Consider the following 17,487-nt stretch of genomic DNA (forward strand, 5'->3'; position numbering starts at 1 on the left):
ACAATATTACTAGTCTCAAGTCTGGTCTAGTCGTAGAAATGTAATCTAAATGATTCTAGATCTAGTAAAAAAAATCTAGAGTAGAGACTAGACAGGATACTCCAAGATCTAGGTCTAGATAATATGATAGCAGATTAATTTTTAAATTGCAATTTTCATTAGATCTATTAGACATTTTATAATTGAGTAGTGTGGTAGCTGAGTTTTAATGTGCTTGGCTTCTGAACCAAGAGGTTTTGGGTTCAAATCTCAGTAAAGGCTGGTGTTTGAACTTACTTCTGAACTGGATTTTTAGGACGCCTCTGAATCCACCCAACCCTAATCATATGGGTAGGCCTACTTGACATTAATTGGGGAAAGTAAATGTGGTTGGTTGGTTGTTGTGCTGGCCACCTGACACCCTTGTTAACTGTTGGCCATAGAATTAGATGATACTTACATCATCTGCTCTATAGATCACAAGGTCTGAAAAGGAGTACTACAAACTTTTTTTTACTCTATTGATTGGGATTTTTTTATATTGTTTCTAAAATTTAGCAGATTTTATTCTATTTAAGCTGTGAGCAGACCTGCCTACCGTTACGCAAAATGCTTATTCGTTACGCAAAATCTCCCAAAAATGACCGTCAGTACGCAAATACGCATTTAACCCATCGCGTTACGCATTTTGTATCCTTTTTTTTTCTTCCCTCTCTTGACTAGCTTACGAGCGGTCACGGATGTCACGCTAAGCCGTCCTGTTGGGTCACGGAGGTAATGGTTAGGGGGGGGGGGGAGGAACAGAAAAGGTGGGGGAACACATTGTGTCTAGATCTATATGTTGATTGGTTCTTAAAAGCAATTAGATTTAGTCTAGAAATGAAGAACGCGAGAGTGAGGGAGTGGCGGGTTGGTACTGTCAGTTAGCTGATACACCAACGTGACTTTTTTTTTTTTTTTTGTAAGTTCATTAGTAGAAATTAATTATGTTGAATCCCTGATTCTCGTATTCATTTGTATAGAAAAATGTAATCTGTTACCCTTATTAGACATTTGAAACAATAATATTAAGTTATAATTTTGTTTGTTAAATGTCGTGTGTTAAATGATTAAATAGTACATGTTATCAACTTAAAACATGACAAGTCTGTGAAGCCACATGTTCTTTACCTGTATGTTGATATATGTGCATGCTGCTAGTAAAGTTAATGGTAAAAAAAAACAACACTTGGGCATCTGTTTGTGAAAAACATTCATAAGAAAGAAAAAACATTTTAGAAATAAAAAGCACCCTAGAGTCAGGATTTTGTCATTTTACCATCACGAGACACTCATTACAAAGACAAACAGACACAAAAACTCCTTGCATTCAAATCATTAAATACATTTCAACTATCTGATAAAAATATTTCACAAAATGTATATTTTGTTTTCTATAGTTATAATTTTTTGTGTGTAATGCTCAATTTGTAAGACAAAATTCCTTATGGATAATAAAGATTATTATTATCACTGTGCACAACTGCAGGAAATGTCCAGTGCTTTTGGAAGAGAGGTTTTAAGTCTCTCAAACACACTAATGAAATTTGACGGTGATCAACTTAAAATATAAAATTAATTCATTTACATGATTTTTAAAACATAAACTAATTTTTGTACCTTGTAGTTATCTTTAAAAAAAACATGGATGGTCTACTCTGACAATCTGGAAGTTTATAAGACAAATATTTGTATTAATCAAACTAACATGTAATTAAATTTATGGGCTTTTAAAATTTTCATAGAAAGAAAATGATGATTGTTTTTACTATTTCTGACATTCTGTTTCTTAGACATCAATGAATGTAAAGATAATTTGACATGTCCACAAGGATGTGAAAACACTGTTGGATCTTACATTTGTAGCTGTAACATTGGTTTCAGATTGAATACACTCAACACAAGCATTTGTGATGGTAACATTTGTATTGTTTTCTATTTCTATGAATTAATAGTGGTAAAATTGTAAACTAGATCTATTTGGACCCCATATTTTGGCTGTTTGATTTTTTTCTGTGCTAGATATCAATGAATGTGAAGAGAACATAGATGACTGCTCACAAACTTGTGTCAATGCAATTGGAAGTTACTCTTGTAATTGTTTCAATGGATATACTCTCCAAAGTGGAGTTTGTGAAAAAAGTAAGCTGAAGATAAAATATTTTTTTTTCTTTTGATGCTTATTGATTTGTACTAATTTTGAAAACTTCAAGGCCCTAATATATTGTATTTTGAGTTGCTCACATCTATTGTGATCTTCAAAAACTTGGCAAACTTAACTTGTCTTATATTATAACATGCATGTACATGTTTGTGCATATTTTCACACCACTAACAAAATGCTCAGCATTTCATTATTACGATAATTCTAAGCATTCTTTCTAAGATAAAGAGAGAAAACAAAATTTAACTGCAAATGTAATTTTATTCTTTCATATTAAAAACATTCATTATATATATATATATATATATATATATATATATATATATATATATATATATATATATATATTATTGAATAATACTTGTAGTTGCTTGTTAATATTGCTCAACCTAAAATAACTTACAGATTCAAGTAATGTAGAGCTGTGCCAAGCCCTGAATTGTTCCCAGCTATGTTTTGTTAACAATGGTACAGCAAGGTGTGATTGTCAAGTGGGGTTTGCACTTCAGGGAGATAACAAAACATGCACAAGTAAATATAAAATACAATTATAAGTTTTCTTGCATTATACAAAATTAGATGACAAAACAATCAGAAATGTATTTCTTATATGATCTTTTCTTATATATTAGACTAAGTGTAATTTCTGATTTCTTAATTTGTTTTATGTAGGGTTTATACATCTTTTTCTTTATATTATCTTTTTGTAAGCATCATAAAATAATTTAGGAATATTTTTAAGATCAATATTATATGTTGCAAAATTGATAATAAATTATTTGGAATTCTTTACTGCAATTACAAAATAAAAAGCTCTCTTCCTCTTCAGATATAGATGAATGCAGTCTTGCCAAGAAGCCCTGTAGTCAAATTTGTACAGACACTTATGGCAGATTTACTTGTTCATGTTATGCTGGTTTTAAACTAGAAGCAGATAGAACTTCTTGTACAGGTTGGCATTTATTTTAGTACATTAATAGTCAAATATATTGGCAAAAATAAAAACACTCTTTCCATTTGTTCTGAAGTTGTTTTTTTTTCTTCATTTTATTGGGAAAGAAAAAAAAAAGCTTTTAAAATTCAATTTGAAGAATTATTTACATTTGCAATAAGTGTTCTCTAATGTCTTATAAAAGTCATTTATTAATGCTATCATCCCATGATAAATGCTGTGTTTAAAATGTAAAATTTATAATAGCTATAAAAATACACATTTATGATGATGTTTGCAAGCACTGTTTTCTGGAAATGTTCAAAGTAACTGTGTGGTTTTAACCAAACAAAATATTAATGAATAGTAATTTACATGCTAACTCCATTGAAATCCAAGGATAATAAATTGCTTTTTTTTTTTCTGTCAAGCTTTTTACTTAATAAGAAAGGTCTACACATTTCAGCTTGTGAGAAGTCCTTCTATGGTGTCAACTGCAATCAATCCTATCAGTGTAGTGGGCACGGGACATGTGATCCTGTCAGAGGCTGTGTATGTGACATAGGCTGGGAGGGAGTCAACTGCAACAATGATATTGATGAGTGTACACTAAGGACAGACAACTGTTTGATTGGTGATGTTTGTGTTAATGCTTTGGGAAGCTATTCCTGTGTTTGCCCTATTGGATATGTTAGAAATGGAACTTGTCAAGGTCAGTACTTTTGACTACTAATACTACATTACTAATGATGTTGTCTTTTAAGCTTTTTTTTCCTTTTTTTTTAAAGTCATTTAGGGCTGTATGAATTATTACTTTAAACAGATTTGTTGATACTTCCTTTAACTCTTTCTCTTTGTAATTATTTTTCACATTTTGCTGAAATTATCCATTTTGTTCATTAGTATTTCACTACCCTGTTATAATTAAACTTCAATTACTTTTTTGTTTGTTGTCAGAAAATGTTTTGTTTGATAGAGAAGTGAATGCATGCCATTTTTATTTAAAACAAATTAATGTTTAGAAAACTAAATTTTAATTTAATTTTTGATTATGGAATTTAAAAATGAAGTAGATCTAGACAATATGTAGTTAATATTTTAAAATCCAAATTAAAATAAAAGTATTATTATGATAGATATTAATATTTTCATGAAATTTAAATTATAACATGCCTAAATCATAAAAATTCTTGTCTTGAGCTCATTATCCCATGTCACTACTATCCAGAAAATTAATCAAAAGAAAATAGAGCATTTTTTAACCCCTATTCTTTAGGTATATCTAAAGAGATTACTTTCACTTAACATAATCAGCCAGGATGATGGCTGCCTTGGTATATAGCATGTGTTTAGGATTGTCGTTTTGATGGCCATAGGTGCGAAATTTGCTTGTCGCCATCCTGCAGGAGGTTTGGACTAAGACATAATAATCTTAATGCCCGATGGAACATCTGAAACTTATAAAGTTATGTCCAACAGAAAATTCTTTCCTCATTCCTGGAACAACGTCTCATCTCCTCAAATACTATAAAAATATAACAACGTATACATTTATCACTACTGCCTAAAAATGCTATATTTGTTTCTATTCTATTTTGTTTTAGATATAAATGAATGTGTTGATCCTGCCCTAAACAACTGCAACCCACTTATTGAAGATTGTGTCAATAACTTTGGTAGTCATGTCTGCAACTGTAAGCCTGGATATGCAAGAAATGATAAAGGGGACTGCATTAGTATGTTTCACATCAAATAATTGACACAGATTTATTTTCTTGATAAACTTCATTATCAATTTAGACATTAATTCTAGAGCTAATAAAATGTTTTAGAAATCATTGAATCCAAAAAAAAAAACTCAAGTTGCTCTGTTACAATCTCCTCAGATATCAATGAATGTGCTAATGGGGACCATCAATGTCAACAAATCTGTGTTGATGTGCCTGGAAAATACAACTGTGATTGTAACTACCGGTATAGATTAAATGATGATAGGCTAACATGTCTACTAGGTAATTATTAAGTATATCTATCCCTGACTCTCTCTTTCTCTACTCCAACTTTCTTTTTCTCTCTCTCTCTCTCTCTCTGTTTATATAGTTCGTCCATTGTGGTTTGATGATGACCACTTTTGTCATCCAGGTTGGGGGGGGGGGGTGGCTGAGGGCTTTGCACTGGTTTTTTTTTTTTGCCTCATGTGGCTGGTGAGACCTATGTGAACCCAGAATGTTCGGCTGCACACTGGGCAGGTTATTCAAGCTGGAGCTAGTGTCATTGGCCTTGCATTTTTTTCTTTTCTTTTTTTAATAGTTACTTTAAGTATTATAATGTTCAAATAAAAAGCTAATGAATTTTTTTGACACTTCCAGTTAAAGATGTATGCAGTGATTTTGAGAAACTGAACTGCTCTCAAGGATGCACAGTAGACTTTCAACAGAACACTTCATATTGTTTTTGTGCTGATGGTTACAATCTAGTTGGCAAAGACACATGTGAAGGTAAGGTTTATCTTAATTATGTCATTAGTGTATAACTGGAATCTTTTCTAGGATAGGAAGTTTTAAAATGAGATTAACATTCACTGTCACAATTTGGTTACAGACATCAATGAATGTGAAGTATCAACAAAGAACTTGTGCAGCTTCAAGTCTGGATGTGTTAACAGAGTACCAGGATACAGCTGTTCATGTCCCCCTGGGTCAAGTTTGGACAATGATGGACGCAACTGCAATAGTATAACAAATCTTAAATACTATTTATAAAACAATGGTTAAAAACTCTTATGGAAATGCTTTCAAATGCTTTTTTTGGTGATCTGTGAGATTTTTTAAATAGAAATGTTTCATTTATTGTTATGTTATATTGATTTTTTTTACAAAGCTTATATCAACTCATTCTGTCTGTCTTTCTGGTAAAAAGTTATTTCTCCCATACCCAATCTCGGATCAAGCTTATTTCTTTTACCTGACAACACAAGAATCAATTTAAAAAATTAACCGATTAGTTAATTAACTATGGGTAATTAATTATTTTGTTTTGTATCTCAAACAAGGGAAATAAATTGTAATTGGCTGAAGGGGTGTTATAAGCTGAATTAGTCTACTTTGTAGGTCATTGTCTGAGTGAACACAAACCTGAAAAATAGGTCGAGACTATAGAAACAATAGATAACTATACATTTTTTGTGTTCATAAGCTCTCCACTAGCAGAATGGTTATCATGTTGGCTTGAGCCATGAGTTCCCTCTTCCCCTCCTTTCCTTTTTTTTTATAAATGCTTTTTTATTGTTAGTCTAGATCTATTACGATTTTAATTACATGACTGACCCAAACTAATTGATAAACCTATGCTTAATATAAGCTTGTTTTTTTTTTTTTAAGTAATATAAATATATTTTCTTGTTTAAATAAAATACATTTGTTGTGTTTAATGTTTCAAGACATTGATTCCAATGTTTCCTGCTTACAGACTGTAGTAGCACAACTTGGGGAGTCAATTGTTCAAGATCTTGTTCTTGTTCTACTGGAGCATTAAGATGTGATAATGTTAGAGGATGTATTTGTAGACCTGGATATATAGGTATATACAAGATTATAATGCTATGTTAACTCTGTGCTCTGGATAGAAATTCTTATTTATTTCTGTAAGAGTTTAGGCTAGGATGTAATTATATTCAAATCTGAAGGAACATCCAAAACTTGTAAAACAAATCAATGACATTGTGATGTAAGATTCATTGTATTTTTTATTATCCTTTATTTATTGTTATGAATGTAAAATCAGATTTAATGAACATATAAATAATACTTTTTTCTCACAAGAAAACACTTAAAATGCGACTAAATAAATCTACCAAGAACTAGATCTAATTATTCCATCTTATTTCCCAACCCTAGGAGTTTTCTGTGATGTGGATGTGAACCAGTGTACCAATGGGGAATTACAGTGTAATGACAGACAGGATTGTGTGAGTCGTATAGGTCCTGATTCATGTGTTTGCAAATCTGGTTACAGACTTAATGGCACATTGTGTGAAGGTCAGTAAACAAAATAATTGATATGAACTTTTTCTTACAAGAACTGTTTCTTAAAAAAAAGATTTAAGAGAAATTTATCAAAACAAATTTTATCTAGTTGTAAGATACCACAGATAGTTCAATGTCATTTCATAAAAAAAATAAAATAATTGTAGTTAACTCTTATTATGAATGTTTGAAAACTTTTCCTAAATGTTCATTCAACAAATTGTATTAATTAATTAACATATTGTTCCTTTATTTATTTATTTAGTGTACCGTAACTTTATGTGTGATATGTCATAAATGTTGCTTGAACTCTTTAGATGTCAATGAATGTTTGGATCCAAGGTTAAACACTTGTCAGCAGACATGTCAGAACTCTGTTGGTAGCTACAGCTGTGGCTGTTATAAAGGATTTGCTTATAATGCATCAACTAACACATGTGATGGTAGGAAATACCTTTTGTTTTATAGCCTTTGTAATTTGATTGGTAATTTATAAGAAGTGTGGTTTAGCACACTAACTAGTTAAGTTTAGTTTAGTTTTGAAAAATGTAACTTTTTTTTTCTAATAATGATCTATGTTAGTAGATCCTCTAAAAGATAACATGCATCTAATCTAGTGTTTCAGTATTTTGGTACTCAGATATCAATGAATGTGCTCGACAAATAGACAGATGTACAAGTGTATGTATCAACACATTGGGCAACTACAGGTGTTCATGCACACCTGGCTATGTCCTCAACAGAGATGGATATACATGTGATGGTAAGATTATCTTATTTGTGAAAAACAATCGATTTTCCTGGCTTTTATTAGATAATAGTTGAGAATTTGAATGAGATGTTGGCTCCTTAGTAGCAGTGAAGTTGAAAAAAGAAATAGTACTGATTCCTTTAAACATTTATATGCAATTACAAAATGAAGAATGTTATTAATTATTGTAATTGATTTGGAAATGCGATGGATAATAGCTAAAACACTCTGCTTTTATCTGTAATATGAGTCTTGCTTTAGAAATACATTAACTCAGGTTTTTAGACTGTACTGAGTTTGAGTTCTAAAGGATGTGCATGATATGTTAGGGAAAGAGAAGAAAAGAATCATTGTGCTGATCAGGCCACTTCATTAACTGTCAACCACAGATAATCCATGAGCTCTACATATTCTAATCTTTATGATATTAGATCTCTAAAGGGAACTTTTTCTTGGTTTTTATCATAATTACCTCAATTTTTAAAAATGGATATCTTGTCCATTCATCTTTATTGATAGGTCATTTTAAAATTTGAGTTTCATTCTGATGGTAATCTTTTTTTGTTCACAGTGACCAGTGTGTGCACCAACAGTTCACTTTGTCAGTACCAGTGTATTAATGTCAATGGCAATGAAACTTGTTTCTGTCCTAAAGGACAAGCTTTAAACAGTGATTTGAGAACCTGTAGAGGTTTTTTGTTTTTTTTTAAATATTTTCTGCAAAATGATTGAGGCTTAGGTTTAAATAATGTTTTACTATTTTTGTTTCTAATATATTTCTTTTTTTCATTTCATATTTAGTGATGTCTTTATATAGAAATTGTATTATTTGTATCAGATGTAGACTTGTGCAGCTCTAGTTCCTGTAGTGATCTGTGCAGTGAAACACCTGACAATACAAGTGTTATATGTTCCTGCCCTCCTGGTAAATCTTTGGCTGCCAATGGAATTATTTGCCAGTGTAAGTGTATCATATAGTCTCTTAACGTATTTTCTTTATTTTAGAATAATATTTATAGACAGTTGTCACGTCCTTAAAATTTTAATAACAATGAATAAATTATTATAATATAACTACTTATACGCCTATCTATAATATGAAGCAGAAAGTAAGGCGTATGTATATAGGTATGTCCCAAATAGAAATCAAAACCATTAGACCAATTTTGATAAAAACTTGGCATAAATGTTCCTTGAATACTAACTGGAAAAATAACATGTAAAGTAACTCTAAAACAAACTTAAGACCCTCTAAAAAAAAAGTTGCCCAACTCTATGAAAGTATTACTATGTCATGGATCTAGATCATATAGCCATGTTTACATGAGACAAGACACAGGTCACACATGTGCGGAACAGAAAATCTCTCTAAGCCTAGATCTTATTCTAAGATGATAGATCTGCTCTTCGCAAATATTTTTTTTAACTATAACACATGAGCATACAAAATATAGTCCATTCATTTCATTAATAAAATTAACCTTCAAATTTGTGTTTCAAAAATTTTTACAAAAATTTGTTCCCTAATGCAGCAACTTATTCGTCTACATTTAAAAGCCATTCATGATATTGTGTGTTTATTACATACTAGACACTACCGAAAGGTCACGCATACGCAAAACATAACATTATTACATTCACGCATTTGCTTCATTTATAACATTATTATTTTGTTTCATTGTTTCTAATACACTATATCAGTGATAAAATCAGTGATAACACAAATAGGGTAATATATATATATGTGAGTTGCAGCTTTTCTTTTAAGTAAAGGTCCTCTTTCTAACAAAATGAAAATGATACAGTAGGAAGGATGAGAAGCTTCATTATGGAACTAAATTAGAATTTCATTCATTTTTTTTTCAATCACTTTTCATTTTGGTTTTATTTTGTTTCTTATACATTAGCTTGTTCAAGTGGTACATGGGGAGATAACTGTGCCAACCAGTGCAGCTGTTCTCCTACTACCACACAGAGTTGTAGCCCCTTTAATGGGACCTGTCAATCTCAGAGTGGATGGACTGGTCCTGACTGTTCCCAAGATATCAATGAGTGTACTCAAAACCAAGCTATCTGTGCCTCTAAAAATAACACAGATTGTCTCAACACAAATGGAGCCTATATCTGTAGTTGTAAGCTTGGTTATGGGAAAACAAATGAAAATGATGAATGTCCTTATGTCCTTATGTAATAAATCATGCATCTTTCCTTGGTTTTGTGATATTTTTATGTTTTGGGTTGTTTTTTTTAATTGGATTTTCTATGACACAGGCAGGTAGAAGACCATAATTTAACCTAGACTTGTTATTTATACCTGAAATTGATCAGTGCCTCAGAAACATGGACAGTGTACAGAAAACATGCAAAGAAACTGATACACTTTCACATGACATGTCTAAGAAAAATACTGAATGTCAAATGGCAAGACAAAATACCAGATACTGAAGTCCTTCAAAGAGCGGGTCTGCAAAGCATCCATACAATCCTGATGCAGTCCCAGCTGCGATGGGCAGGACATGTCTGCAGAATGGAAGATCACCGCATCCCTAAACGACTCTTGTATGGCCAACTAAGCAAAGGAAAGCGCTGGCAAGGTGGTCAAAGAAAGCACTTCAGGGACACCCTCAAAGCTTCACTGAAGGCGTTCAGCATAGACTCAGCCACCTGGGAGACAGAGGCACATGACAGAGCATCATGGGGTCGCGCTATGAAAACTGGCACACAGGTTGCTGAGGAAAAGAGAACCACGCTGGCAGAAGAAAAACGCCAGAGAAGAAAAGCAAAGTTCATGACTCTAGCTCCAGCTGGAATAACCTGCCCAGTGTGCAGCTGAACATTCCAGGCTCACATAGGACACACCAGCCACATGAGGAAGCATAAAACCCCTGTGCAAAGCCCTCAGCCCCCTGGATGACAAAGTGATCATCATAGAACCACGATGGACGAACTATATATATTTATACCTGACATGAACATTTCATTTGAGCTGAACATAGGAGTTGTACTGATACTATATTTGGTCTCAATACCAAAAGTATTGCAATCTGGTCACTGTGCATACTTATAGTGATTATCCTGTTGAATTTAGTATATTATTGAATTAAACATTTAAATACTAACATGATTTATATTTTGATTAAATACATTTCAGTGTGGGATATTTAAACAAGAGGCTAAGTAAGCTAGAGCTTGGCTTAGCTACATAGCAAAGGAGCTAGAGGTTTGATACCCAACTCGAGTTGAGCTGTGTTTACTGAGTGCCTAAAGGCAGCACAGAAAACCATCTCCCGGATCCCCCCTTCCCCACTGATCCAAAAATGAATACCCCGAGCATCATATTAGCATGAAAGTGGGCCTATATAAAAGCTATTTAAAAAAATTAATATATGTACAAGAACATATCTATTTTATTTTACTAAGTTTATACTAAATGTTTTGTGTTAAAAAACTTCTTGTTGGCTCTTTAATATAGCTTCGAAATCGGACTGAAGAAGAAGAATAGTGATTAAATAATTGTCACAATTAATATTACTAGTGACAAGATTCATATGTATCTCCACAGCTTGCAGTGACAAGTTCTATGGTAAAGACTGTAGCCAACAGTGTAACTGTAACAGCTTTCATTTAACTTGTGACAAAACAAATGGAACTTGTCTCTGTAACAAGGGATGGACTGGTCCAACATGTGATGATGATGTAGATGAGTGTACAAATACCAGTAGCTGTAATAGTCTGAAGAATGAAAAGTGTGTTAACACACCAGGAAGTTATTCATGTTCATGCCAAACTGGGTATTACAGACCAATTGCAACACAAGACTGCACAGGTAAGGATTATATATATACCGGTACTTTAAACCAATGTTAAGTAGAAATACATGTATAGTGTTCAAATCTTGAAATCTTTACTATAAAAGCCAAACATAATAGAAATAGCAGGTTAGCAAGCTTTACAGAAAGACTTGTTACAGATGTTGATATACAGGGTGACCCAAAAGCAAGTTTACAGTTATTAAACTACCTTTCATTTTTTTTATTAATAGATGTTGTTTAATGTTTTTTTAAAATATATTTTTTAAAGTCAATCTATTTCTGTTTTGGGGTTATCACCCTTTGCTTAGTATTTTGAGAGATACTGTTTAGGTATGGGCTTAGTAGCTATTGAGTTAATATAAATGGCTTATTATGAAATATTTGTCCTCATATTCTGACCTTTTTGCATCATGGAGATGTCAAAAAGCAAAGTTCCTCAGTCAGTTTAGTCAAAAACTAGTCATTATTTGTGCTTTAGGAGATAGACTGGTCTAATTTTACATTTTCTCATCTGGCTAACCCTGTTTGCATGCTCAATTTGTCATACCCCAAAGTCAAATTATGTATAGTTTGTCCAACTCTTTGGTTTTATTCTAGTATTGTATACTTAGCCATATTTTAACCCTTTCAGCACTCATTCTCAAGATTCTGAATTCTTAGATCATCCATATCATTCAGCCTTAATCTTTTGCAATAACTGTGCACTAACATGTGTGTATTTCTTAAGAATCTGATATTACCCCTCCAAAATCTTTGTATAAACTGATATAGAAGAAAAAAGAACTATTAAATAAATTTACTAATTAAAATTATACTGGGAACACAGTGGCTTAGTAAGAAAGTGCTAGTCTCCCAAACTAGAGTCTGGCATGTGCCATATTTTTAGTATCTAATATTTTACCAAGAATAATTTATATTTATAATTTACTCTATAGCTAGAACCAAGATCACTCAACAAGGTTCAGTGCAAATTTCAGCTGGATGGCACACTTTGTCTTTGTTAGTTCAGATCAGTAAATGACTGTCGTTTGTCAGTCTCTAAATGTTTTATGTCAGTCACTAAATGTTTTAGGTCAGGCAGTTCATTTTAGTCTTAATTATTTTTTCTCCTATTTGATTTTTACTATAGTTATAGACACATAATAGGTTAAAAAGGGGAAATAATCTCAGCTCGTGCCATTAGCTCTTTTTTCTAACATCTATCTTAACGCTATGGCATTTAGTGCCGTATTCAATTTAAAGAGAGAAAGAAAAACTGTAACATTGCTCATCATTGAGTATAAAAGCAAATCATCATACAAAAATAAATTTAGTCTTAACTCTACATTCTAATTACTTAACAGCTGTGTGCCATCGTTGAAATTCTGTGACATCTCAGAAATACCTACTATAAGCATCAGAAATCACATCCAATTGTTCAGGCATTTACTTACCTGGGATGATTTATTGCCAGCAACCTAAATTTAGACCTTGAGGTGACAAAAAGAATTGGAAAAACTCTCTAATTGTATTTGGGGAAAAAAAAAAACTGACCACACTAACCAAAATGCTAGTGTACAAAGCCTGCATAGCCACTCTTCTATATATTAATGAGAGCTGGCCAACATACATTCATAAAGAGCATAGAAAAACAGTTTTTTTATTGTTTCATAAAGTTTGTTATTAAATAGAGCTAGAACAAAGATTCGATGAACATAACTTGCATTGACATACTAAAAAAAATATGTAAACTTATCATTTTAAAATCAAATTATTTTCTTTTTAGAAGAAATCTTTAAATGATCAAATCTGTGATATGTAATTGAAATGTACCTATTGTAACAAATCTCACTATTCAGGTTCTCTGCAACTGCACTTGACAACTCAGGTCTCCAAAAACTTAAATGTCCAACAAATCACAGCTAATACTGTACAATCGGCAACACATAACACTGACTGTACAATGTTCTGTCATGGACATCTGAACTGCTGTATCAAATATGTACTGTTGTAGCAAGACCTCTGCTGGCTTCGCTGTACTTTGTTGAGCTCTGTCGTAATGTACTGAATGGTAGATCGAGAATTTGTGACTGAGTCAACTCTGGTACCTTTGTTCTTCATATAGGGTCTCTAATGGCATTCTAGAACCGGATTCCATTAATCACATGACTCTTGAGTGAGTCACATCTCTTGTGACTGGCCTGAGTTCGATTCAGAACACTGATCCTACCCAAACCGCAATGTTTGACACTCTTCTCAGGTGACCGTCACAACTCATCCTGGTTGACCGCTCGTCTAGCGCTGGCCTGGGGCATTTTGCATCGGCTGAAAACACACACACCACTACCCCCATCTTTGTCACCACCAGGATTATAACTCTATTTAAAAAAAAAATCAGGGTTCAAGTGCACTTGGAGCTCTGGATGGAGTTATATTATTCAATGCAACTATTCCCACCTCTCCAGTATCTGGCTTAGCAGCTATTGGCACAGACAGCTATGGCTTGGCTCATTTTCATAATCTTGTATTAGATTCAGTGACAAGTGGCTTGAAAATTATGCAATGCTTGTAAAATAGTAACATAATTAGTATAGCTTAATTTATTTCTATCAAAGTCTCACTTTTAAATCTTTGTACAGTCACTGCCAAGCTCTACAATTTTTTTATGGAAATTGATTAGGTTTTATAAAATTCTAAATATTGACTGGTTAAAATTTTGAATACTTTTTCACAGCCCAACACAATTAAATAGCTATTGAGATCTCACCTACATCTTAACACCTAACTTAACTTAGGCCTGTAAGAATTAAAGCTAACATGAATGAATATCTGGGAGAGAAGTAATGTGACACATGAAAATTGTATGTTGATTTTCTTATGATGGTTTTGTCAATACTTTAAAAATATTTAACAATTTATTTTTATGAAATCCAATACAACTAGGTTTGGCTGTAGTTAGTTTTGTTAAAAGGTATTAAGAACATTCCATTCTGTATATATTAAACGTTTTTCTAATGTAATTGCATTCAGTGATTATCAATATTTAAACATATATACTAGTGTTTTGTAATCAGTGATTTTCATTTTCTGGTATCAGTTTGTTCCCATTTAGATTGCAATCTTTCCAAATGTGAAAACAAGGTGTCTGCATAATCTTTGAGGCCATTTTTAAAATCACTTAAATTTATTAGATGAAATATTTATAAAACATACAATGTAAATTATTTTGTAAAATGATTATACATTTGAGTTTATAAAAATGTGTAATTTTTTAATGGCATCATGTTTCTGCTTATCTGTATCTGATACTGATGATGTGTTTACTATATCCTTTACTGGTTTACCTTTGAGGAAAAACTGCACATGTTTAAACCCATATCTGAAGTAACTTTCCAGAAAAAAAGATGTATGTATGTAAGACAGTGTCCAAAATTTCAAATCATTTCCTTCAAAATGTTATCAATTTCCTCCATAACTTCATAACATTATTGAATTTTTTCCTTCAGAATACAATTTTAAATTTTTTTTTTTTTCTTTAAACCACAAAGATACTCTAATAAAGTGAGACTCTTTCACAGATCTTATTAATTTTCAGATAAATCAATTGAGAGTCTAATAAGAAATAGTCTAGCAAACAATTACTTATACTTCACCTTATTATTATACAATATTAAGATTTACTTCTGCAGGGATGAAAAACTTAAAAAAAAAATACAATAGACATGTATAATAATAAAAATAATAATAATAATCTTTAATATCCATAAGGAAATTTGTCTTACAATTTGTGCATTATACCAAACAAAACATTGCAACTATAAAAAAAAACAAAAGTACATTCACACTTGACTCTCTCATAATTGACATGACATGTTTATATCTGTTTGTTTCTATTTAATAATTAGATTGCCAGGGGAACAAAAGATTATTTGTGTTGTTTGTCTTTGCTATTGGTGTCTTGTATCTCTTTTGTGATGGTAAAGTCACAAAATGTAGGAAACATCACTGTGTTTGGTCCAGTGTTCCTATATGCAAGTCTATTGTATTTTCTATATTATTTTACAATTGTAAAAAAAATTAATAAAATTGTTTCATTGTTGATGTTTTCAAATTAACATTTTTATTTAATTATGCTTACATATCTGTTGTGTTTTAGTTAGTTCATAAATATAGATTCTTAAATTAAATTGTTTCTTTCCGCACTTATAAACTATGATCATCTGTAAGCCTATTTTTACTTTTTTTTAAACTTTAATGTTCTACTTGGATATGTCACAGAAATCATTACATTTCTTTTTTTTGAAACCACTCTATGGAAGCATCTATTTTAATCATATTAACTTTGATCATAAACATTGGATAGCTGCCTGGTTGATCAGAGTTCTCAATGGTCCAGAGTTCATACTCTGCCCAATGACATCCCGGTCATCTTGCAGGAGGTTTGTACTTGGAATTTAGTTATCCTCAACTCTGCAGGTACAGCCTAAACCTGTAAAGCAAACATTTCTTTTGTCTGGCGCACAACTAGCACAAGCTTGGATGTATGTCGAATACCAGAACAGTTTACTCTAAAGAAAAGTGTAAATATTTGAAATCCATAAATCTATATATGAAAGTCAAAACATGGACTCAGTCTTCTGTGATTTTCCTATTTAAAGATAATTAAAAATTTTACCCAGTTTTTCATTACCTCTTCCTTGAAATAAGTGATCACTTTTTGCATTCAATGTCTTGACTAGAACTGCAATGGTCCTCTTTTCTAAATCATTTTTTTTTATTTCTTCATTTAAAATTGTAAAATGTAATGCAACTTTTTATTCAACAAAACATTTTTCTTTTTCAAAAATACTGAATATCACACTAAGGCTTTTAGCCATTATGAGCCAATGCATGAATTAGATTGAGAATGGTAATGCCTTATGGCAATGGTGAGTGACTACAAATTGAAAGATGTCATAATGAACTTAATTAAAAGAACAATAAATAAAATATTATTTCTAATTACAATTTGACTAAGCCAAACCTAAAATACACTTAAAAGTAAATTCAGCTCAATGCCCATGTTAATATTTTGGAGAAAAAAAATCTGTTTCATTATGTTATTATTAGTGTATAGTTGATTCTCTGTAATGAAGATAGTCCTGTTAAAGGGAAAGAATCAAACTAAGGATCTATAATAATAAGGCTTGTCTTCGAGTTCGAAGATTGATGAGGAATGCAGTATTTCCCAATGCTTCGCAGCACCAGCTGTGACCTACATATTTTGCCTCTCCCAGCACAGCATAACCATTGTCCATGTATAGAAGTTAACAAAATGCTTCTCATTCGTGCTGAAAGTTGTCTACAAAACATCATCATCATGTACCGGTTAACAAAATGCTTCTCATTCGTGATCAACGATGTCTACAAAACATCATCGTCATGTACTGGTACTGAACACGAATCCCTCTTAGTTCACACACACACATAAAATCTCAATGTGTTCGCAAAGTTTAACATATATTCTCATTTTGAATGTAGCCTTCACTAAGATGGATGCAAAAGACGAGTTTATCTGGGTTATTAAATTAGTCATGGCCTATGGAAGCATATACGTTATTAGGTTAGCTCTTTTCTACGTTTCTTTTATCGACTCTGTTGCGGCTAGTAATGAGTTGGCTATTTATCTAAAATACTGTATTGCCCCTGATATATTAGGCTATCAATTAAGTCTAATATTTGGTTTCAACACTGATGTGTAAGATGCAACTCCATTTTATTGACATGAAAACAAGAAGATGAAAACAACACTAACAGGAGACTGTAAT

At 31.9% G+C, this 17,487-nt stretch overlaps 1 protein-coding gene and 1 pseudogene across 1 annotated transcript; both read left to right on the forward strand.

Annotated features, from left to right (window-relative positions):
• The first annotated feature begins 326 nt into the window (after positions 1–326).
• Positions 327–10,080, forward strand: LOC106057919 (fibrillin-1-like). Its single transcript, XM_056009225.1, has 15 exons — positions 327–330; positions 1,812–1,934; positions 2,041–2,160; positions 3,012–3,134; positions 3,580–3,825; positions 4,718–4,849; positions 5,000–5,125; positions 5,483–5,611; positions 5,715–5,846; positions 7,010–7,150; positions 7,456–7,581; positions 7,779–7,901; positions 8,461–8,580; positions 8,728–8,850; positions 9,797–10,080. Exons 1-15 carry the CDS (start codon positions 327–329, stop codon positions 10,078–10,080), a joined length of 2,052 nt encoding a protein of 683 aa, XP_055865200.1.
• Positions 10,081–11,493: 1,413 nt separating this feature from the next.
• Positions 11,494–17,487, forward strand: part of LOC129922578 (THO complex subunit 2-like) — a 33,107-nt pseudogene continuing 27,113 nt past the window's right edge.

This window comes from Biomphalaria glabrata, chromosome 13 (genome assembly GCF_947242115.1).
Source record: "Biomphalaria glabrata chromosome 13, xgBioGlab47.1, whole genome shotgun sequence".
NCBI lineage: Eukaryota > Metazoa > Mollusca > Gastropoda > Planorbidae > Biomphalaria > Biomphalaria glabrata.

Excerpts from the sequence above, each read along its gene's own strand:
- LOC106057919 (XM_056009225.1), top strand. Across the intron at positions 5,847-7,009 it reads TGATGGACGCAACTGCAATA|GAGTTTTCTGTGATGTGGAT; the intron begins GTATAACAAATC and ends TCCCAACCCTAG. Across the intron at positions 8,851-9,796 it reads CAATGGAATTATTTGCCAGT|CTTGTTCAAGTGGTACATGG; the intron begins GTAAGTGTATCA and ends CTTATACATTAG.